Source organism: Taurulus bubalis, assembly GCF_910589615.1.
Source record: "Taurulus bubalis genome assembly, chromosome: 16".
In the NCBI taxonomy this organism is placed as follows: Eukaryota; Metazoa; Chordata; class Actinopteri; order Perciformes; family Cottidae; genus Taurulus; species Taurulus bubalis.
In genome coordinates, this window is record NC_136604.1 from 19,000,957 (window position 1) to 19,028,814 (window position 27,858).

Sequence of the window (27,858 nt, forward strand, 5' to 3'; positions counted from 1 at the left end):
TGCTGTTTAAAAGGCACTCAGTGAACGACACGGAGCTAACGGCTAACAGAGCGGCACAACCGTGTAGAGACGTGGGTGCGTTCGCGCGCTCTGTGTGAAGCGGGGAGGGGCGCGAGAGGGGGGAACTTCCTCCCACAAGGCATAGCGCGGCGGCGGCGGATGCGCTCGTGCTGACCAGCAGGTGGCAGCAGGATGCCGTTGGGATGCTGCCTTCATGGTCCCCAAGTCTTCTTCTTCTTCTTTACGGTTTATTGGCGGTTGGCAAACAACCGTTTGGTGCATTATCGCCACCAACTAGTATGGAGGGTGAATCAGGATGTCTAGCACTTGCCCTATCAACAAATAAGACTACTAAATAAAATAACAAACCAACAACAAAACAAAAACAATACATACATATATATATATATATATATATATATGTATATATATATATATATATATATATATATATATATATATATATATATATATATATATATATATATATATATATATATATATATATATATATACAGCTTCAACAAACCAAACTAACCAACTAACCAATTGTCAGCATTTCCCCTGTGTAAACTGATACTCCCTCTGTAATCACGGTCCCCACGTCTGGGTTGAGCGAAATATTAATTCCTTTTTGTTTGTGCATTTTTATTTATTTTATTTTATATATCTTTACCCATATGTATGTAGCTGTAGCGGGAAAAAATCCCCCTTGAGGGATTAATAAAGTAACTATCTATTGGTCTTTAGTAGAAACACACATTATGGAGATTAAATGTTTCCTTGCCTCCTCTTCATGGGGTCGATGATGACCATCAGACCATTTCTTTTGTTTAAAATTATCATATACATCTACATTTTAGGAGCATTAAATTGTAGATTATAGATTTAATTAGTAGACAATATTTAAAAAAGTTGATAGATACATAATATTATATTGGTTGTAAGTTTAGTAGGGAACAAAATAGATTAACAAGCGCAACTTTTTACAATACTTTTTACAACAATTCTAGAGAGCAACATTCATTTTTAGTTAACCTAGTTTCAAGTATAGAAAACAAGAGATAAAGAGTAAATACTACTAATTTAAATGTCTTAACAGCAACTAAATTAAGTATACCTAGAATAATACATGTTCTGACAATCACTATAAGCACACAACATATATCCTGTTTTCAGCACTTTACAGATTAAATGGTGATCTATAATGTGAGAAGGGCAGATGCACGGACACATAACCGTATGAGGCTGTGTCTTGCCAGGCTGAACAAACCTCATGTCACACATGGTGCAAGCGAAAGGTTTCACCCCTACATACAGATCATCAATACATTATTTTCTGAACTTTTCATTTCTGTTTCAGAATCCATCAATCATTACTGTACTGTAAACATATATTTAAAAATAATGGGTTGTTAAAACACTTTTCATTTGCTATGTGACATTTTGCTTAAAAAAAACAATGCATGTTGAGCTTATTTTTGCCTTTTCTCCAAATCCAATTAGCAATACATCAAACTGTGTGGCTCCAATTAAAATCCACAATTTAACACATCCCATGAGCACGAGCACTTTAATCACTTTTGGACACTTGGACACTTTATTCACTGTGGCCACTTTAATTGCACTAACCTGGTGCAATATAAATACATTTAAGTACTTTTATAAACTTTTTTATTCCGTCTGTATATTTAATTTAAAATTGCTACTGTATTCTCTTCTTTGCTGTTTTTTTTATTACTGTTTTACTGTTATGTATATTACTTGATTTTTGTACTAGGTGTCTCTTGTGTGCGAGGCTGCTGTAATCCTGCAATTTCCCCACTGCGGGACTAATAAAGGATTATTTTATTTTATTTTATCTGGAAAAACATCTATCTAGCTTCAAACTCCAGTCCAACAGATGGCGCTAAATCCCCTTCAAGCTGGTTTGCCAACCGCCAATAAACACCAGCGAAGAAGAAACATACACAGACGAGCCAGTCAGGGGAAATGAATACCGTTTGTGACAAGTTTATTACCTAGTCCGATGGCATTTTATACAACATCGGGAATCTTCGGAGCTTCTTCATCCGAGTTTAATGCACCCCCCGTTTAAAAAAAGAAAAAACGACAGCTGAAGAAGTGTTGAGAAACGTGACGTAACGAGCGGATTACTGTTTTTTAAATTCATTTTAAATACAAGGAGCCAAGGGAGCATCGACCCCCGGGTGACAGCCTCCATTGAGCCGCAGCTGAACATGGACGATGAGGCGTTTGACCAGATCGTGTCCGTGTTCCACCACCTGGTGGCGTGGGTCGCGGCCGGGGCCATGGTGTTCGGGGGGCTGGTGCCCTACGTGCCCCAGTACAGGGACATCCGCCGGACCCAGAACGCAGAGGGGTTCTCCACGTACGTGTGCCTGGTCCTCCTGGTGGCCAACATCCTGCGGATCCTCTTCAGGTAAACACAGCAAGGCCCCTGTCTGGGTCCCCCAGACCAGACCAGCTCCTGGTGTGTGCTGACCGACCATTACAAACACATCTGCTAAATTTAGTACTTGATTATAAGCCAACGTATCACCTATATAACCTTATATAACAAGGATTAATGTGATATTCTGATATAAATGATGACCAACAGATTCAAGATTCAAGATATTTTTATCTTTTTCATATGCACAGATAACAGACAGTTACTCTGTACAATGAACAGTTTATTTTGCTGGGTCCTCCTAACACACATACAATAAAATTAAGGTAAACACACACACACACACACACAATATAGTAACAGTATTGCACAAAAATAACACACAACAATCAGTGTATAAAGTATGCATTGCTACAACAGATCACACAAGTTACCTGGTGGATTTGGATGCATGCTAGTTTATAGTATGGGTTCTAATCGTCTTAAATTGATAGGTGCATTTTGTTTAATTAGATAAACTGGAGTACATACCAGGTAGGTTAAAGCACATCAAACTACTGAGCAGTTTACACTAAGCTGTTGCTGGCCAGATCATCTAATGTGCCAGGTACGTGGCGGGTTTTTAAGAGAGAGAAAACCCTCCTGGGATCATTTTTGCGGGGGGAAAAACTAATTAATGTCCTGTATGATATCTTCCTAGAGGTTAATACATGTTTTATTGAGTCTGTCTTTGCCACAGCACAGATTCTGTAAGAAAACAAATCAAGCATGTGTAGTGTGTTTTTCCACGTGGAAAAGCTTTTACTATATTCCATGCATGTTAATAAGTTCACACATTTCTCTGTTTTTTTTGTATCTCCAACAGATTTGGCCGCTACTTCGAGACACTGCTGCTGTGGCAGAGCATCATCATGATCGCCACCATGCTCATCATGCTGAACCTGTGCACCAACGTCCGCATGGCGGCTGAACTCAACACCAAGAGACGCTCCTTCATAGGTCAGAAACCCTCTGCGGGGCCTCTTTACAGTCACGGAGCTCGGTTATCTATGTTTACTTTGTGAAAGTGTGTGTGATAGAGATGCGATCGTGTGTGAGAGTATAAAAATGCACTAGAGCGAGTGTGCGTAGGTAGGTGAGTGTTTGTAAAAAAGGTAAATACGTGTGAATGCGAGTGTTTGGACAAGGTGTTTCCTGGTCTGCTCGCGACCAAAGGGCCACTCCTTAAAAATAAATAATCCAGTTAAACCTGCTTCAACCTGGTTGTAGACTACAAGGGAACTTTGCCGCAAGTAGGATGTGTTTGTTAAGAGATGACCGAAAACAAATTCCTCAAAGCCAGCCTTCTAAATACAAATAAAACAGACTTCAAACTGCATCTTAATACTTGTAAATTAACAGGTATTTCTCTTTTTAAAATGATCATATCCATCGGAATCTCAAATTATAGATTTGTTTTTGTTGCTATTTGCAATTTGCAATTAGTAGACAGTCTAAAAAAAAAGTTTATCGATGCATAATATTATATTTGGTTGGAAGTTTAGTAGGAGAAAATCTAGATTCACAAGGGCACCTCTTCTGTTAATACTAATACATGGATACAAATGGGTTAATAATAATATCAAGAGAGAGAGAGAGAAATACACCAAAGTATCCCACTGCCATGAGCAATAAAGTGAAGTTAAAATGGGACATTTCTGTTCCAGAAGTCAAACCTCCAGTGTGTCTTTCTGCTGTTAGACTCATAAAGTTATTCAAGACCCCAAGTTGACACTAAGGAGCATGTTTTTCTTCTTCTGTGCATACAAGCAGCAGCTCTTTGGGGTTTTCCAAGTCATGTGTTTTAAGCCTGCATCACGTGTTGTGTGCAGTTATGGGTGATTCCGCTGTGCTCCCTGTCTCTGTGGCAGTCTGACGATTTGGACACACACACACACACACACACACACACACACACACACACACACACATACACACACACACTCACACACGCACTTGGATAATGAGCGCTAAAGTCCGTAGGCTCAGTGTCAGATGACAAAATAAACTTGACATCACTCCACTACAGAAAGTAGTATTAGTCTCCGTTTTAAAAAAAAAGGAAAAGACCTGTAGCTGTAGGCCAGTCAGCCATCTTGGAAACCAGCGTGAGTCAGAAAGAAATGTCCAGATAGACTTTACAGTCTGCTGATTTCTTTCTTTGTTTCCTTTACATATGTGTTGTGTGCATTTTGTGCAAATCAGCCACGATGGAATACATTTTGAGCTATGAAAGGTCCACGAATAGTTTGTCACTTTGAGAAATAGGCCGCAAATAACTGCTTTATTGCCGTGAATTTGATGGTAAAAAAAAAAATCTGACAAAGTTAATTAATTAAAATTAATTAAATTCTGTTTTGTGATACTGTACCGATTTTCATACACTTTTTAATCCAGAGTTTACATGCAGCAAAGAGTCGTCGCCATAGATTTTAAAATGACTCAGATTTTATGCAAATGGCAGTGTGTCCTAAATGTAGGTTTTAGATCGCAGTACATTGTGTATAGAAATACATCACAATGTGTTAAATTGTAACCTCTGTAATATGATGCATTTCATATCGCTAGATTCCTCCCAATAACCTAATTATAAGACTATTGCTGTTGCCCTAAAAACTACAAACAAATCTCAGGGGTTTTTTATAACATCAAATAGCTGCGAGTTTATAAGCAACAACATAATTAAGATTTTAACAGAAAATTGAGGCTAATCCAGTGTGTGTGTGTGTGTGTGTGTGTTTGTGTTTGTCTGTGTGTGTCTGTGTGTGTGGTTTGATTAGCTGACAGTTGCAAACAAAAGCAAAGGTCTTTACTTTGACTTCAAACTATTAAAACAAGCTCTGACAAAACCACAAATACATAAATCTATCAAACAGAACAGTTTAAACTTTGGCAGACGCGTGTCTTCGTGGAGGACCTCGTCACTTGTAGTAAGAAGCCGATAAATAAAATGTTTTCAGGAGCCTTTAAGCTGCAGAGATGCCACAGATACCAGAACAAACTGACGGGTTGGGGTGTGCTGGATTAGTTATAACACTGTTATAATCAGTGACATAACTAATCCGTTTTGTGGTATCAGTAATCACTCACCGTGACCTGGAATGTCTGACCTACCGTCACACAGTATTGCGATGTCTGACACGTTATAACTCACTTCTTTTACTGGGAAAAATTAAGAAAACAAGCTCTTTCCCCCCCCTTTCTATCCCTGTTTTATTTTTTATTTTTTCGCCTGTAGCGACAGACAATAAGGACGAGGAGGTCAGAATCCTTAAGAGGCTCTTTCTGGGTATGTACAGATCTTACCGTGTCTGCCATGAAACATCAGCTGTAGTTCATCTGCCTCTCCATCTGTGTGTCTCGTGCATGATGACCCCGTGACCCCTCCCCCCCTCACCCAACACTAACCGATGACTTGCACCATGAATGAACACACGTCTGGATGAAGCACGAGTCCATTCCACCCGCATGTTTGATGCCCGGAGCTGTGATGCTTTCCATGCATGTGACGCCTCACTCACAAGCAGGATCGTCTTCATTGAAACCCCGTGTGACTGAATCTGATTATTAGTTTTTTGCATGTATTTTTTTATGGTTGAATAATTTATATGAAATGACAGTTTAGGTAGAAATCAAAAGCTCCTGTACTCTCACATTAGTTCTCAGTGATTTACAGAAGACTAACCTGCTGATCCTACTCCTATCCTGTTTATGAGACTTTTACTGACGTCTTCTACTTTTTCTCACTCTTCTGTTTTTGCAGTTGGAAATGATTGCTTGATATTAGCTCTTAAAACTAATGTGTTTTTTGTGTGTTTAATGGCCCTTTAAAACCGATGCATGCTTATTTTATCGTGCACATTAATGTGACTGTAAAGCATCTTTTTAATGGCTGATTTATGCAAATTGATGTCTTCTAACAGGCTTTTTCAACTAATTGTTTCCTTGAACTACACAATGCCCCTTTTTTATTATGGATAAGTCAATGAATCGGTTGGGTGGGGTGAAAAGCTGCTGGTGTCTGCTGAGCACACACATTGACATCAGTCATCGTGTGTGTGTGTGTGTGTGTGTGTGTGTGTGTGTGTGTGTGTGTGTGTGTGTGTGTGTGTGTGTGTGTGTTTTCCGCCAATAGCTCGTGTTGAAAGAGTTGGTCTATCTTTTTATTTTCTTACTCTAGACGTCTCACATTATCAAGCTTTCTGAGAAGATAATGAGGTTTAAACATACAATTTACTGGTGATATTCTACATTTATCTTATTGCCAACAAATCCAATGTTAAAAATATCACAGCAAACTTAACCTTTAGCAACACATTTAGTTGCTCACTCACACAGGTTGCCCAGGTTCGAAAAAGAAACCTGTGCTTTCCCTGCTCTGTATTGTCAAAATGTCTGCTGTGTAATTTTGAAATATTTTGCCACTTATTAAAGAAGTTGTACTGACAAGAATCCATACTACTTGTGCTTTACGAGTGCTAGATATGGATAGTTATGGATGACCAAAAAAATCCTCCCCCAAAAAATACTTAATGCACAGCTACTGTCCCACAATGCAATGCACAAAGGTCACATAGGCATAGCTGCAAACATAATAAAACATGACACTTTTCTTAAGAGTTTAATACAGTTGCATGTTAAGTAGATGGATTTCTTCAACTGTAAGAAGTCTATAACGATCAGTGTATATAGTGCATATTGTAGTATGTATATATGCATGCACTGTATAATAAGGACACAGTATTAGTGAATAAAGCGCTGTTGTTCCTAGTGTGGACACTAGATGGCAGTAGAACACAATATTTATATGATGAGGGATGGACAGACACACACTTGGCTCTGCAGGTTATAATGAATGAGAAATTCTCCTCTTGGGACTGACTGTTGGCACAATAGATGGTTTGTTATTGAAGTTCTGTTTTGTACCCTTTTGTTGGCTGTTTTGTTGAATAGTTCCCAAAAAAAAGAAGTAGAATTCTCCCCAACATTGTGGCTTTCTGTGGTTCAGTATGTTTGCTTGTTTCTGGCATCAGAGGAGCAGCGGGATGTTTCCCTCACTGGCCGGACGGACCTTGTGTCGCCGGCTCCGCTTTGCACGTATCGAATCCGTCTCTGCAGCGCCTCCATGAATGGCCATCGATCCGCCAACTCTGTCAGGCATCATTAGAATTGACAGAACGGCATGTTCTTTGATCTTCGCGCTGCTCGTAGAAATATCAAGGGGAGGGGGAGGTGAGGATGTTGTAGTCTACTATTGATGGAGGCGTGAAAACCCAATGCAGAGAGAGAGAGATGGAGAGGGAGGAGGAAATGAAGAAGTGAGGCAGAGCCGTGGATTAGTTAGACACGCGGCATCACTTAGAGGCCCGGAGCAGCCGCGGTCGGCCACAGTGCTTGAAGGATCAGAGGAAGGAAATCACCGAGAGCTAACGGTAGAACTCGGCGCACCAAACGGGTGTCGGCGTGCAGACGTCCGGTGGAACCGCTTCACGTTGCAGCTTTCTGCAGTGACTCACCAGTGTTGTTTAGTCAGAAGGCCGCGTCCTCAACCTGTGTGTTTTCCTTATTGGTCCGTTAGTTCCCTTTTACGTTCTCCTAGCCTTCATTATCATCATCATCCTCATGGCAGCACAGCATCATTATCACACCAGGTACTTCCATCAAACAGCTGGACCATGACGCACAGTGTAGCTGTCTTGTAATGGAGCTTCCTGTGTGACCCGTATATGGCTGTATTCCTATAGATATGGCTGTATTCCTATAGATATGGCTGTATTCCTATAGATATGGCTGTATTCCTATAGATATGGTTGTATTCCATATATATATATGGCTGTATTCCTATAGATATGGCTGTATTCCATATATATATATGGCTGTATTCCATATAGATATAGCTGTATTCCTATAGATATAGCTGTATTCATATAGATATGACTGTATTCATATATATATATGACTGTATTCCTATAGATATGGCTGTATTCCATATAGATATGGCTGTATTCCTATAGATATGACTGTATTCCATATATATATGGCTGTATTCCTATAGGTATGGCTGTATTCCTATAGATATGGCTGTATTCCATATAGATATGGCTGTATTCCATGTAGATATGGCTGTATTCCATACAGATATGGCTGTATTCCTATATAGATATGGCTGTATTCCTATATATATATATGGCTGTATTCCTATATATATATATATGGCTGTATTCCTATATAGATATGGCTGTAGTCCTATATATATATGGCTGTATTCCTATATAGATATGGCTGTATTCCTATATAGATATGGCTGTATTCCTATAGATATGGCTGTATTCCTATATATATATATATGGCTGTATTCCTATATATATATGGCTGTATTCCTATATAGATATGGCTGTATTCCTATATAGATATGGCTGTATTCCTATATAGATATGGCTGTATTCCATATAGATATGGCTGTATTCCTATATAGATATGGCTGTATTCCTATATATATATATGGCTGTATTCCATACAGATATGGCTGTATTCCTATATAGATATGGCTGTATTCCTATATATATATATGGCTGTATTCCATACAGATATGGCTGTATTCCTATATATATGGCTGTATTCCATACAGATATGGCTGTATTCCTATATATATATATATATATATATATATATATATATATATATATATATATGGCTGTATTCCATACATATATGGCTGTATTCCATACAGATATGGCTGTATTCCTATATATATATATATATATATATATATATATATATATATATATATATATATATATATATATGGCTGTATTCCATACATATATGGCTGTATTCCTATATAGATATGGCTGTATTCCTATATAGATATGGCTGTATTCCATATAGATATGGCTGTATTCCATATAAATATGGCTGTATTCCTATATATATATATGACTGTATTCCATACAGATATGGCTGTATTCCTATATAGATATGGCTGTATTCCATATAGATATGGCTGTATTCCTATATATATATATGACTGTATTCCATACAGATATGGCTGTATTCCATACAGATATGGCTGTATTCCTATATGGATATGGCTGTATTCCTATATAGATATGGCTGTATTCCTATATAGATATGGCTGTATTAAATACAGATATGGCTGTATTCCATATAGATATGGCTGTATTCCTATATATATATATGGCTGTATTCCATACAGATATGGCTGTATTCCTATATAGATATGGCTGTATTCCATACAGATATGGCTGTATTCCTATATATATATATGGCTGTATTCCTATATAGATATGGCTGTATTCCTATATTGATATGGCTGTATTCCATACAGATATGGCTGTATTCCTATATATATATATATATATATGGCTGTATTCCATACAGATATGGCTGTATTCCATACAGATATGGCTGTATTCGTATACATGGCTGTATTCCTATAAACATGGCTATCTGAACGTGTAATGTCGAGGCGCTCTACATCATGGTGTGTACTTTGGTCTGCTGATGGCTCAGTAAGGTACGGAGGTTCTTAAAGAACACCCTCGGTGCCTCAACCACACGACTGGCCCTCGTCTGTGTTGTGCTTCTTCTTTTTTTTCGTCAGGCGACAGAAATCTCGGTGTAATAGCAGCTCAGAGTGATTTATATGGAAGACTGCCTGCTGGAATCCTTTTTTAAGGAGATTAAAAGATCAGATCATTTGTCTGTGACGGGACCAGAAATGCTGGTGATCGCTCAGGTGGAGGTAAAAGAATTTGAAAGGGGAAAAGGTAAGATATTCTAGAAGAAGTTCAGACGGTAGCCACGGGGGTTACGTTTCACTCGTGTGTCTCATGCTTCACTAGTCAAACTTTACTTTTAGTTATTTTGAAGAGCTCATTGAATTTGTTTAGCAGCATTGGAATGAATTTGTGTCAGCGAGCCGTCAAACAGAGCTCTGCTTCAAGATTCGTCGGTGGTTTCAGACTCCTGGGTTGCTCGCCTGCTTGTGTGACGAGGCAGCAGCTCTTTCTGTCACCACCACGTCCTCCTTCTCGTTCAGCCGGCTTTTGATTCATCAGCTTCCCTGTGAATGGAAAATCTTTTGACTTTATTCCCGTCAGCACATCTGGGTCGCCTGGTGATTGGAATTTGGGTTTTTATCGGCGAAAAAATAAAAGATCTGCGTTTTGCATGATTACGCATTTTAATACTTAGATTATGAACGGATTGCTCATAAATAACCACAACAGTGCAGACACATCCATAAAAAGCGGTGCATGAAAATGTATTGGAACTCAAGGTCGCATTGTTCTGCTGTAAGCGGTAACTTCAGCTGTAACTACCGTGATGTCACAGTTTGTCATTACACAGTGCAGTTAAAGTCACGGACCATCAAACAAATAACAGCTGGTTTATTGGAATATCATCCACGAATAAAAGAAGTACCACAAAAAGTCAGATTCACTATCCCTGCGCTGGTCGTGGGGCGTTTAAAGATTCATCCACAGTTCATCTTGATTATGTCACACTGATTGATTGGTCTCGAGCCACAGAGATGTTTGCCGAACAATGTTTCAGAGGAACATGGCGATACAAGAGATTTCCATTTCTTTCTATGGTTTGGTTCTGGCTCATTGCTCATCCTGGTCCCACGGCAATCTGTCAGCTTAGAATAAATCACTCCATCCTGTAGGTGCAGTTGTCTCCTCCCTGAAGACAGTCAGACTTTTAGCCCTTCGTCCTTTTTTCTCAGAAGAGACCTCGCATTTAGCCTATGTGGCGGTGCGGAAAAGTTGCTGTGCTTTGACTCGGCAGTGAAAGCCCATTAGTCATTGTGTGAAAAAAAAAAAAAAGCCTTCCTGTCCAAACTTCTGAAAATGAAGCTGGTCAAAATCCGAGGTTCAATTTCCCGGGCTGTTAAAGCTGTCTTTCATAATAATGTTCCCGCTTTTGAGTGACAGCAAGCCATTATTTCAACTACCCCCCATAGACTTCTTCTTTTTAGGCCCTAAACTGAAGCTGGCAGGAAACAGTTGGTAAACAAGCGATTGAAATCTCCGAGTCTGACCCTGCGTCTTCCTACACGCGTACCGCCGCTCGGTGGGACTTCAAACCGAGCTGTGCTCAAGACGTTTGGCCGCCACAGGGAGTCTATTGTATGCAGCGCCGGTCTGTTCCCACACAGCGCTGGGATTAAGACGAGGAGGAGGAGGAAGGAGAGGAGGAGGAGGATGATGCCCCAGGGCAAACAAGTGGCACAGCGAGAGAGGCTGTATGGCGGGGTATGACCGTGATTAGTGGTCAGTGTGTGGAATAGTACAACACACTGACTGCCATGCCGACAAGATATATATATATATTTTTACATCCGCTGCTTCTCAGCATTAAAGGCAGCTTTGCGGGCATCTTCAAAGTGTGCACACGCAGGATTAAGAGATGGTGACGGCACAGCGCTGGCATGAAGGAGTGTTATCACTAAAACATGAAGACTGCACAAATAATTAAAAAGCATGTCATAATCACAATGTTGCCTCTTTTTTTTTGTGCTAATCAGAAACAAGTGTTCTGTTCTTTGCAGAATCCCTGGCCACCAAATTGAGTTGCATTATCTCTCCTCTTCCTCCTCCTCCTCCTCCTCTACTCCCCACGCACTGACAGCGGTGACTGGGGATAAAAGTTAAGAAAAAGAAAAGGAAAACCTTGTAGATGAAGCGGCGCTCATCCGTGCAATCGCGTCCCCAATCATCAGCATCATTGACATCACATTAAGTCATTTGTCTATTTGAGAACAACTAAAAGAAGAAGTTGGAGGTGCTGTGTTCTTACATAATGTTTTAGTGGTAATATTTTATGGAACTGGCTGATTGGTGAGGCTAAATTTGACTGCATTTATGTCAGAACATATAAGCTCAAAACTACGACACGCACTTTAAACAAGCTAACAATATCTAAATATCACTTCACCCCTTTTGCTGCTGTAATCCTGCAAATGTACCCACTGCCGGACTAATAAAGGATTATTATTTTATCTTATCTTAAAGTAACAAAATTGTATTGATCGAAGTACAGCTATAATTACGGATATTGCTAACTTTAGCAATAACTCTGTGTTACATGTTTTCAGGTTGTCTGTCAGCCTTTAGAAAAAAATCTTCAAATTTGGCACAAACGTCACACAAACCAAGTTGTTTTTGGCCATAATTCAAGAATTGATATGCTAATTACAATTGTACACAAATGTCCAAAAGGACAACACGATGAAGTGAATAAATTTTGGACAAACATGGACGTAAAGTCTCACTTGACCAGTTTGGGGGAGGCACACAACCGTGAGGCGGTAATTCTAGTTTAGCCGGAAGAAACAAGCTAACGGAAACGCAGCGGGGTTGTTTTTGCTAACGTGATAACAAACCTAGCTTATTTACACGTTAGCATTCATTCAGTGCTGTTTTTGAAAATGAAGACAATGAGTCTCCCTCTTCTTTTAGCTCCCTTTTGGGTGTTTTCTATTAGCTTTTACACTGTGTAAATGTGTTGAAGCTAATTTAACACACGCGTGACACTGTTTTGCGTGTAGCCTCGGTCTCTACTCCAAAAACCTGCTTAATTGGAACACACTGTTAGCTCGCTAACTAGCCAACAGCAAAGAAAAGCACTGTAAATGCTTCCTCTGCTCCTGCCAACTACTACCGCAGTGTTTTTTTTATTTTTTTATGCTATCCAAACCGGGCCCAGTTGTATCATCACTTGGAGCCATACATTAAATATCTCACACGTTTAAGCTGTGCGTGCCTTTAGCAGCCTGGTGTGTGTTGAACGCTGCTGCTCTATTGCCCCCGATATTTTCCCCCTGTGTTTGGCTGTTATCATGCGGCACCAGCCTGGTGCTAGTTGGCCCAGATTCACAGTCCTCTGCTGCCAGCAGGGCTCCAGAACACCTCCAGAATAAACAGCTATACAGCTCGCACAACAGCGCTCAAAGGACTTTCGTGTTGATTATGCTCCGAACAAAAATACAAGCCCTGTTTGCTTGTTTGTGTTCAACGCTGCATTGTCACGCAGTTTAAGGTTCGGCATTGTGCCTCTTGGTGTGAGGAGTGTGCCGTTTTGAGAGACAGAAGATCTGAATTGCTCTTTGAGGTTTACTCGATTAAAAAGGTGGAATGTGATTGGCTCGATATTGCCAATTGACGTGCGTCTTTGGGTAGAAATACCATCTAAATGTCAGAATCGGTCAGTTAACTCTCTAATGAAACAATATCTAATTAAATCAGGATCTGAAATGTCATACAGGATTGTAACTCTCACTTCTGATTTGATGAAGTCCTGATAAATAGCAGGTATTTAGTGGTGAAGTTATTCCAAACAATGCTACGATATTATATGTATTTATTTATTTCTCTGGGCTTGATCGACTGTATAGGCACTTCTCTGGAGGGTTATACAGTAGAAGCCTCCTTGGAGTGCTCAGATGAGCCTCTTGGATAAAGAGAGCCTCATTTAAACGCGATTAAACAAATCGGCTTTATTGCATTTGAGGATTGGGGGAATCTCATTTACGTTGCATCAGTGAAGCAACATCTTTTGCTCTCGGCCATGATTAGATTATCACGATAAACTCTTTTCAGGAGTCCTCCGCTCGCACATTAAACCAGCAGCTACTTGGGCGCTCGCTCGCATCATTTATACCACAAGGATATGTTGAGTGGGTTTGTTACAGAGAAGAAGTTAGAGGTTGAGATGTCTGACGCCGCTTGTTGCACCTGTTCCCTCATCGGCTGTCGTTAACGTAGCACCTAGAGGTGGTCGGCGCTTTGCGGCCTCTGGAGGTTCTCGTGGTTTGGTTAGTAACGGCTGAGTGGCTCATGGCAGGAAGCCGGTGTTGTTGTGCTCGTTGGGGCAGAAAACAGAGTTTTTAATCATTCATCAGTCATCCAGATTCACACACATCCCATTTCTGCAATAATAATAATAACCTTTATTAACCTTCCTCACACAGCCTCCTCCCTCAAGACCTGCAAGAAGCTGAATGGAGTCCAAATCGTGTGCAGTTCAGGCGGCCTATTTATGGCAGTGACATATAGTTTTTAGTTTTTTTTACTGAATACAAGAAGGGGCTTGTGGGAGGTGTGTGAAAATTCGCAACTCAAGTGTGAAGTTAGTTAAAAATGTTCACAATAATGAAGTTTTTGCTTCCTTTTGTTAACTAGATGCAGCGAAAATAAATAATAAAAAAAGGAGAACAAACAGGATTTGTAGATGATTAATTCCTCCGGGGCTGGAGAAGTGTGGGGGAAAAGAAAAATGTGATTACTTGTAGCACAGCTTATAAACCACCCAGACATTTGTCATGAATGTAGACGTTTTCATACACTAGTCATTACTGAAACGCTATTTTAAAGAAGTTTCTGACTCATGTGACAATATAAATACATTTGACTTCACTTTTACTCACTGATCGTTGCTTGTTTTTTGGGACGACAGCACTTTTGTATTTTTGGATGTAATAAATATTGCATCCTCTCGGGGCCACAAGCTACATTTCTGACTCCCATTGGAGTGAAGCTCTTCAACTGTGATTTTTGTCTCAACCAGGAACAACATTACTGTTCCATGTCTCTTTTTTGTTTTCATAACTACTTTATTTTTACAGGATCTGCGCACATCAATCAATGTCTCTGTTATTCTGCCAGTGTTGGCCAGCTGGTTGAGAACCGCACTCCCTAGAGTTGGTCGTTTCTGTGGCCTCATTTGAGATTTCCCTGTTGTGCACCTTTTTAGACTTCGACTGGAGCTACTTCTGGTTGTGGAGTCGCTTCCTGGACTACATGCAGTGCGTGCTGGCCTTCACGCTGATGGCGGCCTACGTCACCTACCTCTTCCTGGACTCTGCGCTGTTCGTGGAGACCCTGGGCTTCCTGGCCGTCTTCACAGAAGCAATGCTGGGCACTCCGCAGCTCTACTGCAACTACCAGAACAAGTCCACGGAGGGCATGAGGTACGGACGCAGTACGGGACGTCTCTGTAGTTTCACGTCGTATTCCGATTTGGCTTCAGCAGCAGTTGTTCTGCTCCAAAGTCGTCAGTTTCTCGCCCTTTTTTTTGCAAAGTTCTCGCCTCGTTTTTCTCTCACGATTGTCAACTCTCACCCCGGAGAGTTTAAAACTCATCGCAGCCTAAACGCACTTTGAATGCTGAAAAGTCGGCGTTGCTTCTTTTCCTTCGACTGTTTGGGCTGCGAGTATAATTTAACCATCGAGATTGAAATCAAAACATAGCCTGTTGCGTCCCTAAATTAATGATGATGTCTCTTTGTCCTGAAGAGTCCTGTTTTATTTACGAGTGCATCTCTGCGGCTGCGTTGCACTGGAGCACACGCTTGTGAGTAATGGCTCCAGATTATATTGTCTCGCATATGATTATTACCCACCGACACATGCTTATTAAGTATTTCTGGCACCTGTCGAACAAGAAGTAAGGACGGAGCTCCTGACAGCCATTTATTATGCCGACATGACAATTAACCTTCTGAAAATCAATATGATAATGAGGTATTCTGCCTCGCTGTGTCTGCTGCTGGTGTATCATTTTGGCTCATTAATTGATTTGCATCAAATCTCAGGTTGTAATTAGAGGTGTTGACGTGAAATATATTTTCAAGAGCATATACCATTTTTAAAATCTATTCTGTGATGTAGCCAAGCCCTGCAAAACTGTAGAGAATACACACTATTTAGCATTAGTAAAGCATGAATAAACACTTAAGTCTTCATTTATAAAGCATTGTTCCAACATGAACACTCATTCGTAACTCATTAGTCTGCAATTCATAAACACAGTTATAAATGTTTCATTCTTGATTAATAAGCTTGACTATTATGCATTTCATGATTGAGTTTTCATACTTCCCCATTTGTAAATTAAGTATTAAGGACGTATAGATTTATAAAGTTTTAGTAATTTATTAATGCATTTATTTATACATATAATGATTTACATATGTACTTTATAAACGTGTTTTAATACTGCAAATCATGATTAATTCAGGTGGTTACTACTCGTTAGTGGTACCAAACTGCTTTTTTAAAAGAGTGTACGCAACTTTAAGTGTGGAGCACTTAATGAAAAAGCAGTGAGAGATAAATGGATTAACAAAGACCCAACAGCGCCACGGAATTAGAATCAGATACGAAAGAAATATCATAAAGTCAAATGTTGAAAAAAAGTATTTGAGAAGATGAAACTGATAATGTCTTGTGAGTTTGAGATACTCCACACGCAGTCCTGATAAAAAGCTCTCTGGCTGTGTGTGTGTGTGTGTGTGTGTGTGTGTGTGTGTGTGTGTGTGTGTGTGTGCATGCCCCCCCCCACCCCCACCTCTCTCTCTGCTGGTTCACTCTCTGCAGCACACAGATAACGGAGCTCCAGCAGAGCTGCCTGTCCACTTAGCCGGCCATGACAGCTCCCACGCTGGGCTTCCCATACCCTCTCTGGCCCATGCCTTATTTATTTTACATTTCTTTGTTCTTCCTCACCACCCGACACGTCTACAGTAAAGGCTTACGGGAGGAATTCACCCTTGGTTACTCTTGTAAGTCCAATGTATTTTGTGATTAGTGGATCAAGAGTGGATCTCTTCTTGTGTGACGTTATCAGTCGGATGTTTTCTTTGGTCCCAGAATGCATTTCAACAGGTTGGACTTCTTTAGGATATATCATAAATACACCCTATACTCCAAACACAACTTTTGTTGTTGTTTGCAGTGCATTCTGGTCTATTCAGCCGCTGCAGAAGCATAAATTTGTGTGAATGCTACTTCCTTTAATTGATTTCTTCCCTTCTAATTGTTGAAAAAAGCCCTGAAGTCCTGACAACAAAACCTAATAATTGCTATTAATGTTTTAGAAAGAGCCCCAAAAATAAATTATGCTGTCGTCTGTATTTGACCAGTAACCCATGGAGATGACCTGAGTCACTAAGCACTACAATGGATGCAGAAATACATAATAGGACAAATTGCCCAATAGCGGTTTTCTGTCATTCACAGTATTTTTGTGTTTCTTAACTCCTAAACAGATTTAGTTTACTCAATTTTCACAGCAAGCTTTCAAAATGAAAAACTCAGCGAACACGTTAGCAGCCGTACAACAGAAGAGCAAGTGGTCCATCTGTTGACATTCAAATTCTAGTTGAATTGATCCAAACATTTCCAATAAGTCCAAAAGTTAGAATTTATTGAAAAAAAATAGATGGAATAATTTCCATATTTTGTACCATGCTAACATTTTCATAGAGGCCAAAAACAGTTTGGCCATGAATACGCCACCATAAATACCATTTATACAACCACAACAAAGGGTGATGACATCATCAAATATGATGGCAGACATTCAAAGCCTCATTTGAAAACCTCAATAGAAGCTTTTCATGTAGAAAATCTCTTATTAGCGAGGCAATCTGAATCCATGGGAATGGCGGACTCCCCCACAACCAATAGAAACTGTTATGTGGAGAGGCAATAACGGATATAGCTAAACAAAAATACGGAAAAAACATTCTTAAAATGAAAGAATCCTTATTTTACATCATTTCCATTCCTTTAATTTCCAAATGCAACAACGATTCAATTACAGTGATGATTACAATATTGTGATGAACTAATAAAGGAACAGCAGGCTGTATTATAAGTGATATAGACATTTTAATGTTATGTTTTAAGGCCAAAGAAAAGGAGTATATTATTTCGTATTTTGCAAATTGAAACTTGTGAAATGTAGCCAAATTAATTCTAAAATAGCCAGCCAGTAGGAAACCTGTGTCAAGACGTTTCTGTTTTTTTGCCGGTGCAGTAAAAGCTGCCATGGGAGGCCGAGGAGGACGTTGTCATTTCCAGTTCTGTGTATTGTTTGTCTCCTCTCGTCCCTCTGTTCACAACCTGTTGAGTCTGGCAGGCTGTTGCTAGGTTACTTTACCTCCGCACTCCGTTCAAGGTTTCTGCGTGTGTGTGTGCGTGTGTGTGTGTGTGTGTGTGTGTGTGTGTGTGTGTGCAGGAGGAGAACGCAAAAATCTTCTAAAGTGTGGATGTTTTTGCTTTTGAAGTGCAATTTTTCAAAGCAAAAAAGGTGTTTTAACTTGCAGATGTGAGGGTTAGGGATTTAATGAACGTGTGTGTGTGTGTGTGTGTGTGTGTGTGTGAGAATGAGTAAGCACACATGCATTTTGCAAAGATAAGAAACAAACAGACCGGAGAAGTGAAGCATAGTGCCTCTTTCCCGTAAGTGCGTGGAACAAAAAAGAACGAAAATCAAACAAGTCAATGTTCAAAAATCCCGTAAGGTACTGCATCCTACAAAGCCAGTCTGGATGCTAATACTGCCTCCTAAGTAACAATGTCGTATTCAAGTATGTTTTCTACGGTAAATTATAAATGTGGCCTTCATTATTTTATTCAACCAGTTAAAATAACTTGCAGGCCGCAATCGGACAGTCCGATAGGAGCTGCAATGGATTCACAAGCATGTTTGTCTCGTACGCCGAAAGATTCTTGCAAATCTACATCGGAGCAAACTAAATCCACTTCACGTCCCATTGCTCATGAATGGTTGGTAAATATGCAGCCTCGGATCCCAAGAACCTCCTCCCAGTTATCGGCCAGGCCAGGACGCTCCGACTGGTAACAAATGTCTTCCCCGTCTTGTATACACTCCTCCCGAGCTGGCATGGGGTGCAGCCAGAGCAAAAGTTGTCCTCGGCATGTATACACAGCAGCATTGTTCCATTACGGACAGTAGCAAAGCAGTTTTTAATAATGAACTATGGATGGAGTTGTTGGTGGAGAGGCGTTGGCCCCTAGGGGACATCGCTGAAGCTCATTGACCCCCAGGTTCCCCGTTAACCTCACTGATGCTGTGTGACACCGCTAACTGCTCCGTTAGCATAATGGGCCCTCGGGGTTTGTATTAATGTGACGATGGCGGCGGCGTTATTCTCTATCCTGTTAAACTCTTTATTATCTTGACTATACTCTTTCTTTTTTACGACCCGCAAGTGTCCCTTTTACTACCTTTCAACTTCTGCAGTGTACGATAACAACAGGGGCAGATTTACTACTCTAAAGTCTCAGGAATCTTTTTAAACAACGAGACCAAAGCAGGCTCGGTCATTGCGAACCAACAACCGGCCAACTTGGCATTGTTTCTGGCACCAGAGAGACTCTGTGTTATCGTATTATCAGTATGACACTGTATCGTTAAAGCAGAACCCCTATTTGGAGGCTCAGCTTGCTATCTATACAAGAGAAACGTCTTGATTATAACTTACTGTCAAGTTGATTATTTACTAACTGAATGTTAGCTCCAACAGTGCGGGAAATACTGCCCCATTGCATGTGTTCGTCCTAAATTATTATTGTATAACCTTTAACCTCACAAAATAATCTGGTTAGCTACTGTAAGTTTATCTAACTCCACGAAGCAATGCTTGTTTACTACCGCAGTTAGTAAGATAAATGAATATCTGCAACCTACGTTTCAGCATAAAAACACACTTTTACCGTAAAAGTCGGGTTACAAGCCGCTCCTACCACCTGTCAGTGTCCCTGCTGTAGCAAGCTAGGAGCGCTGCTGCTAGCTAGCGCTGCTGCTAGCTGCTGCTGCTAGCTGCTGCTGCTGCTGCTACTGCCCCGCTAGCTGCAGCGGGGAGCTAACAGGGACACTGACCGAAGGTAGTAGCGGCTCGTAACCCGACTTTTATGGTAATTCGTTTCTTGCAGTGTGTGTGTGTGTGTGTGTGTGTGTGTGTGTGTGTGTGTGTGTGTGTGTGTGTGTGTGTGTGTGTGTGTGTGTGTGTTCTCTTTGGCTCCAAATAACCTTTTTAGATTCTTTCTTTTTTTCTTTCATAAATTTCCCATATTTGAACTGAAAAACAGCGACCTCGTCCTTCTTTGTGCCATTAAAAAGCGATGCAGCTTTTATAGTTTTGCTCGTCTGCCGGAGGGCCCTATCCTTTCTGTAGAAGATGGTTATCACTCTGCACTCTGGTGCCGTTATCAAGCCAAAACATCTCAATAACACTAGCTGGCCTCCCACACCTCTCGTTTTACAGCTTATCCGAACCCTTGAGACGTGGAAGAAGAGGCAAAGTGGACCTTTAAAGAGGTCAAGGGTCACGATCCATTGAATTGATAACACAAAGTTCCAACAGAAAACGTAAATCGACATACTTTACTAAGTGGAACCAAGTGGAACTATCTCAGCCAGTGCAACCGTAAATACTTGAAGACGGATCTTAGGTCAGATTAAAGGTGTTTGTGTGTGCCGTGCGAGGGGGGATGACAGGGTTGTGTGTTAATAGTTGTCAGGCTGGCAACTATTATTAGATGGTGCCCAGATTGGAGAGCCAGAGGTTGGTGCTGATACTGGACAGCATGCCATCAAACAAAAAAAACAAAAAAAACACTCACAGACAAACATAAAGCACAGCGATGGGACATGTAGACAGTCTATTGCAGCCTTAAAAGGCATGTGGTGTTGAGCTGCATCCCAGTATGCTACATAAGAGTGCCAGAGCCTTATTTAGCCTGCAGGCTGCTGTCCACACACACACATACACACACACACACACACACACACACACACGTGCTGGGGTAGATCTGTATTGACTACCGATGCTGCTGGGCCATCACCCCTGTGGCCGCTGCTTTGTGCAGCATGGCTGTGGAACAGAGCGGCTCTGGCTCCCTGCAGCAGATCAATGCAGCTGGAGAACCTTTGGATCCCCCGCCCGTCTGCTCGCATCACCACTAAATTCATTTGTTTCTGTTCGTTTCGGGTGATATTTGGCACCGGGAGTGAAGTCTTTATCGGGGAAACGTCTCTGCGTTTGTCTCACAAAACTAGCTGCACATCATTTATTTAAGGCAAAACACGATAGGGATGATGTCGGCGAGGACCACAAAGCCATCATGATCATTAACGTGGCCTCTACTAAAATATCTAAAATATCTTGTTCCAGGAAACTCAATGCAAGTGCATCTAAACTGCTTCCTCCACAAAATGGTAATCCTCTCACAGCCCATATGCTATAAGACAACTGAATGACGGGCGAGACCAAATGCTCAGCGAGCATCAAACCTCCGAGCTCAGCAAATATTTGCACAGTGATAAATGGTTTTCATTCAATATCCCCAGTGCTGTGTGAGATGATACTTCATCAGGGGAACCCTTCCCCGTCCAGTTTCCCTCTTCGTCCTTTAAGGACAGGGTCACGTTATTTCCTGTGTCTTAAAACCAGTTTTTATTTTACAGTAATATTCTCTCTTTACTGGAAACCAAGTGTCTTTCCATCAATCTGTTTTAATTGCATTTTAATTGTGCACATAAATGACGATAGTGGAAATAGTCCCAGGAATAGTTCTCAAATTAATACTTGAAACAAACCAGAAATTAAATATTGATCTTAAATGTATGTATATATCGTTTTTTTGTCCGTTTGACATTCTTTTAAATTCACCATTTTGACATAATGCTATAAAACCACCTGACTGGGGACTTGGTTCCATAAACCAACTCCTAGTTGTCCCATAACAGAGGTGGAGTGGCGTTTTCTTCTTCCACTATTGCGGGAATTGATTAAAAACTTGGAGAGACTACAGAGAGATCATCGTTTACAAAAATGTCACTTGAGGATTCGTGGACAAGAATCCACTGTCTGCTTTCTAAAGCTCAGGTGAAGTCAATATGTGTCAGAAATCTGAGTTAGATACTTCCAGCATTTCTGTCTTTTTAGAACAACATTTTGTCGTTGTGTTTGTATTGCACTGCCTTGCCTCAGCAAACAGGCTCCTTCAGTATTAAAACAGGGACGGCTTTCATGTTTGGACATTGGCTTTGTTCTTCCCAAATCATTTCCCTCTGAACTTCTCCCAGCAATACCTCCCAGTTTTTAAGTATTTTAGTGAGTGCTCTATGATTCGGTACCGGACTCTCTGCTGTGGCATCAGAGTTTGGAAACCGGCGGAATAACGGCTGAATCCTAAGAGATCCACTGAAAGCTGCAGAGTAATGCTATTTCAAATTACCGCTAGCTAGGTTAGCATTTGGTATTTCCTACTCTTTCTGAACTCCACTGAATATTAAATCCCAAAAATACATGTTTGTGCTGCATACACTTAACAAAGAATTGGCATTTACGTTGTTCCCTCAAGCAGTTTTTTTTCTATAAAAAGCAACAAACAACTAATGAAATATTTAAGGTAACTTTACATTTTTGGGTTAAATGAAGAAGAAAATAAGTAAATAAATACAAAGAAGAAAAGCCTGAGAAATTGTTAATAATTGCACGTAGCAGAACCTGTAATATTTGGTTTGCTGCCACATGTGATGCTCCAGTGTTTACACAGTCTATCTCTGTTGTCTGTTGCTGCAGAGCAACTAGCGAGTAAGAACTTGAGCCGTACAACAGAACCTGTGCAGCACTTACACTGGAGGACTTGTGCCCACTACAGCTTTACATCTCCTGTGTCAATATTACAAAGTCTGTCTCTTTTTTTTTACTCTGAATCCGTTCCAAAATAGCTGTAGTTCTTTGCCAATGCACTCATCTTGTCCTAAAATAGCCGAAACATAAACATTCTGTGTGCTTTAACCTTCAATGCATCTGTGTGTGTGTGTGTGTGTGTGTGTGTGTGTGTGTGTGTGTGTGTGTGTGTGTGTGTGTGTGTGTGTGTGTGTGTGTGTGCATCTTTTCGTTGTCTGGTCCAGTGCAGCTCGACTTCTGCAGAGCTCGGCGTGCTTTCTCTCCTCCTCCCTTTTTATTATACTCGTCTTGGGAGAAGGAGATAAATTAGTAGCCGGACATGTTTGCACCCTGTTTCCTCCCCTACTGGCCCCCCCTGCGTTACTTCTTGTTAGGGAACTAGCGGAGGCATTGATCAAACACGAATCTGGCCTCTTGCATCATTATTATCATCATTACAGCAGCCGCTGAGGAGGGGAGAAAGCGTCTCTTTCCACAGAGCTAACAAGATCCTTACTGAGGAAGAGGAGTGCGAGGACGGCAGGCAGGGAGGGGAGGCAAATGCAAACAGGTATAGAGAGGCGAAGGAGCTGGTGGGAAGATGAATGGACAGAGAGAAAGAGAAGTGCTGTTGAGAGTGGGTTTATGGAGAAGAAGAAAAAAGTATGTGAAAATGGAAGCTCGAGGGGACATTTAGAGATGCTGCAGGGAAAGTAAGAAAGGAGTATGAGGAAAAAGGCCGAGGTTTGCACAAATTGGCCTCCCAAATGAAAAGGGCTAAGGTGAAGCTGGCCGCATGAATAACGCACGAGGAGATTTGGCTGCAAAGCTTTTGCCCCTGACGACGGCTGAAAGACAGACAGACATTTGGAGAGACACTAGATTATCTCTCATCCATCTTTTTTACATCTGTTAAGAGGCTTACAGAAAGAGAATGGAATCTGCAAACGCAGAGACTGGTTTCTCTATTGTCGAACCCTCCAGGTGAAACGAAGCTTTGCTGCACGACTTGTTTTGTTTCAGTACGTTACAGCAGAGGATCCACAGGGGTCGGGACACGAGGCAAAATCCTGTGACGAATTCCAGGACGATATACTTGACGCCGCCGTGGTTTAGTCGTTATGACCCTATTATGAGAAGAAAGCTGGGGATTGATCTTTGTTGCATCAGTGGAACACAATGAAGACAAATCATGATGTGAAAAGTGTCCTGAACAAGAACACAGCTGTTCAGAAGAAAGTGCCATTAAACAGACTAGATGGGTCTTTCCATTACTTTTTCCATTCATCTGTAAATGATTGTGCGTTAAGGGTTGGTTCACTCAAATTGCTAAGCAAACAATTATAATAGATAATAATAGAATATCTCAAATCAAAAGCATGAGCATTAGGGTCAACATATTTCTTTTTTAAATGCAATATTTCCACATGGTTGACTCTTATTACTGGTGGCCGAGAGTTAAAATGTCGCCGGCTTTGGGTAAAACACGGCGCCATGCTGCGCGGGGGGCGGTTGTTAATGTTGGGTTTGCCACAGAGTTGTAAGCAACCTATTGTCTAGAATATAATTGTGTGTTGCAGCATTATGGTTTCCCCAAAAGAAATAATAACAGCCCCAGACCAACAGTAGGAGGACAGGGCTGTCCGTATAGTTATTCTAGGATTTCTAGCTCCACCCCTTGTACAATAGAGATTGATTGCATTTTATTTTAGCAGCACACAGCTTTTTAAAGACTACATGAAAACATCTCAACAACAAGCCAGGTATCACAGGTATCACAGGTATTGCGTGGAAGGAGGTAGTCGAGTAACGTGTCTCTAAATATTTACTACCTCCGCTAACCATTGTGCATTGGATTATCTTGCATGGCTAATAACACTGGGGATGAATACGCTCTATAAATGTAAGGAGCTCCCACAAAGCTTATTCAACACAGACCCCTGTCTGTGTGCACAGGGGTGCATTGTAGATGCAGTGCTTTGCTTGCTCAGTCCTTTTTCTTTGCCAGCTTTGCCTACACGTATCCCTGCTTCAAGCATTCAAAAAAAAAAGTTTACGAAAATAAAAAAAACGCAGAGCTCTGCAGAAGCGGAGATGTGTGTGTTGATGCTGTTATAAACCACTGTGGAAAACACCCGTAACCCTTTTAAGACTTTTAGAGCCGATGTACCCCAGTGCAGTTGTGTATTGTGTCTATTTTTGTGGAGAGCGTGACATGTATAGAAAGTTTTGTGTTTGGACCCTGGGGGGGGGGGATTGGTTTTTCTCCTATGTTCTTTCTCCCCTCGTTAGACTTCCTTCAACCTCATTAGTTGAGTTCACATTGTTTCTCAGTGCCAGCGAGAGGACACAGCTTACGCTTTAAGGAACTCTCTGCCTTCTCAAATCACATCTTCCTCATTTAACTCAATTCCATGGATTCACGAGCCCACTACGAACAGCCAGCTTGTTGTGTACCGGAGACGCTCTGAAGAGTTTTTATTTAGAAACGTGCCACAGGATGTCGAGTTGATGAGAAGCTTGCGCCCTGAGATGATTCATTTACTCAATTTCCTATGGTTGTTATTGAGGAACATCAGCTATTCCTTTCTTGGCTGAAGCGTCAGTGCTGTCCCCATTTCCTGTTCTCATTAACATGTGCTCTAGGTAACCACATTTTATTTTGACAGCACAAATATGTCTTTTATGTCTATTCAGGATGCATTAAAGAGAAGATGTGAATGCCAAGTGGAAATGGTTGGAACCACATGAATCATGTCTGTGAAATATATTTGTGAAATAATTACAATTATTAGAAACTAACTTTACAAAAAGATAAAGTATTATTCTTATTGTCAGAATTATATTTGTTGCGCTTTATTGAGTTCATTTTTATCCATTTAAAGATATTTTAGTTTGAAAATATAGCTTTCCAAAAATCGTAGCCAGTTAGCTCCTGTTAGCTCCTGTTAGCTCCTGTTAGCTAAAGTCACAGCAATCCCATTCTGAATCAACAAACTAGAGGCTTATTTATTCACACAGTAACTAACGAGTTGTTTTATTTAGCTTAACAAGGCTGTTGTTAAGCTAGCCCGCTAACTAGCACGGCTAGGTTTTCAGCTTGAGAAGTTTCCGTGTTAACGGCAGCAGCTAGCGCTAGCTGGATAATTCAGAGTTTTGATTCTATAAATGCCAAGAGAAAGGTACGCAGCTCTGTGGAGAGCCAAAAGAGTCTTTCTCTTTCTCTGTGGTCGCTGCAGCCTTTGCATCTTAACTTTGACATTGTTGCCGTTCTAGCTAGCAGGAGTTGGGTGGCTAAATGTGGCAGCAATTGTTGAGCTGCCACAATCAATCTGACATGAATTAAAAGTGTCACCACAATTCCAAACTAAAATAAAAATAATTTGAAACATGCTTGAAAGGGGGGCTTTTGAAAGGTAACATAAAATGTCCCAATAATGAGTTTTATTATAATTGTATGAGAAGATTCATCCTCTCTTTTCCCTCTCTTTCCTCCCAGCATCAAGATGGTGCTGATGTGGACCAGCGGCGACACCTTTAAAACGGGCTACTTCCTGCTCACCCAGGCTCCCGTGCAGTTCTGGATATGTGGCCTGCTGCAGGTCTTAGTGGACTTCACCATCCTGTTCCAGGTGTACTACTACAGCCGCTACCCACAGAAACCAGTGTCCCACACTGTCTCCCACACCACCAGTGCCAAAGCCCTCTGAAAGCCGCTGCCGGCTCTCTGCGGACGTCAAGGCTCACAAACACCAGTGAGGAAGCGTTTGGAGAGCAGCTGCGGACATCAAAACATGCATGAGCACCAACGCACCTTTAGCTGATGCAGGCTGCTCACCCTCTAGTATACAATAACACACACACACACACATGAATAAGGCATGCACATACACACTTGAGGCATGGACAGACACTTGGCGGTGTCGGCGTCTGCAGCGAAACCCGAAGGACACTCGTTCCAAACAAACGCCTCCTTTTTTTTCTCGTTTATTTATCCCACAGACAATGCAGACTTCTGAAAGAATATATCCTTGAATCAACCTGTGCATGTGGAGAATATTATGCAGATGAGTCAATAACTGCAAATGTATGCGCTGGAATCTGTGCTCAAGGACCAGCTTTTGTCATCCACATCAGCTGATGGTGGTTGCATGGACCCTCTTGCCTTAAACCCCACACGGTCACACACGGCTTGCTGCGTTGCCGGCAATATACACGTATGACTCAACTAAAAACGATCCTAACAGACAACGTTACTGAATGTACAAAATGGTATTTGTTATTTGTGTTGTTTTCCCAACACGGTGGAGAAATGCTGGTCAGTCTACCGCTTGTTGGACAGATGGTTGGTCGCCATGTGCGGTGACACAAAGTGTTGTGTGTTAACAGAGGAATTAAATCGCCTCTAGTTTCTTACAATCCCACTTCACCGAAAAAAAGATGAAAAATCCCAAAGGCATTGAAGATGCATTGTCTTGGCTTTTTTGAAAGAAAAACGAAACAAATGATGATACACATTAGCGGCCTTGGTGGTGAGGGCCGTAAAAAAAAACATTATGAAACATCACGACCGGTTTTCAGGCTGCGTACAGTCGGCCGAAAGGCCAAACGCCAAGATTTTTATATTGAAGCTGTTGATGACATTTGTATAACTTATATTCTGATCATTTTCATTCCACAATAATGATAAAAAACAAACGCCAAAGGAGTTGATTAAACACAAAGCGAGTTTAAGGCCACGGTCTGAATAACAAGATGGAGGTGCAGCAATAGCGTCCATCACTCTGTAAGAATCACATTATACGCACAAAGTTACTGAGATCTGGAGAGGCAGCGACATCTCGAAGATCAGAAATTATTGGAACGGTCATTATTGCCAACAGAAATT

At 41.0% G+C, this 27,858-nt stretch overlaps 1 protein-coding gene across 1 annotated transcript; it reads left to right on the forward strand.

Annotated features, from left to right (window-relative positions):
- Positions 1–2,240: 2,240 nt before the first annotated feature.
- Positions 2,241–26,680, forward strand: slc66a2 (solute carrier family 66 member 2; the record flags this gene model as incomplete). Its single annotated transcript, XM_079232344.1, has 4 exons — positions 2,241–2,443; positions 3,279–3,412; positions 15,236–15,452; positions 26,470–26,680. The coding sequence occupies 4 exons, from the start codon at positions 2,241–2,243 to the stop codon at positions 26,678–26,680; spliced, it is 765 nt and encodes a 254-aa protein (XP_079088470.1).
- Between the last annotated feature and the right edge of the window lie 1,178 nt (positions 26,681–27,858).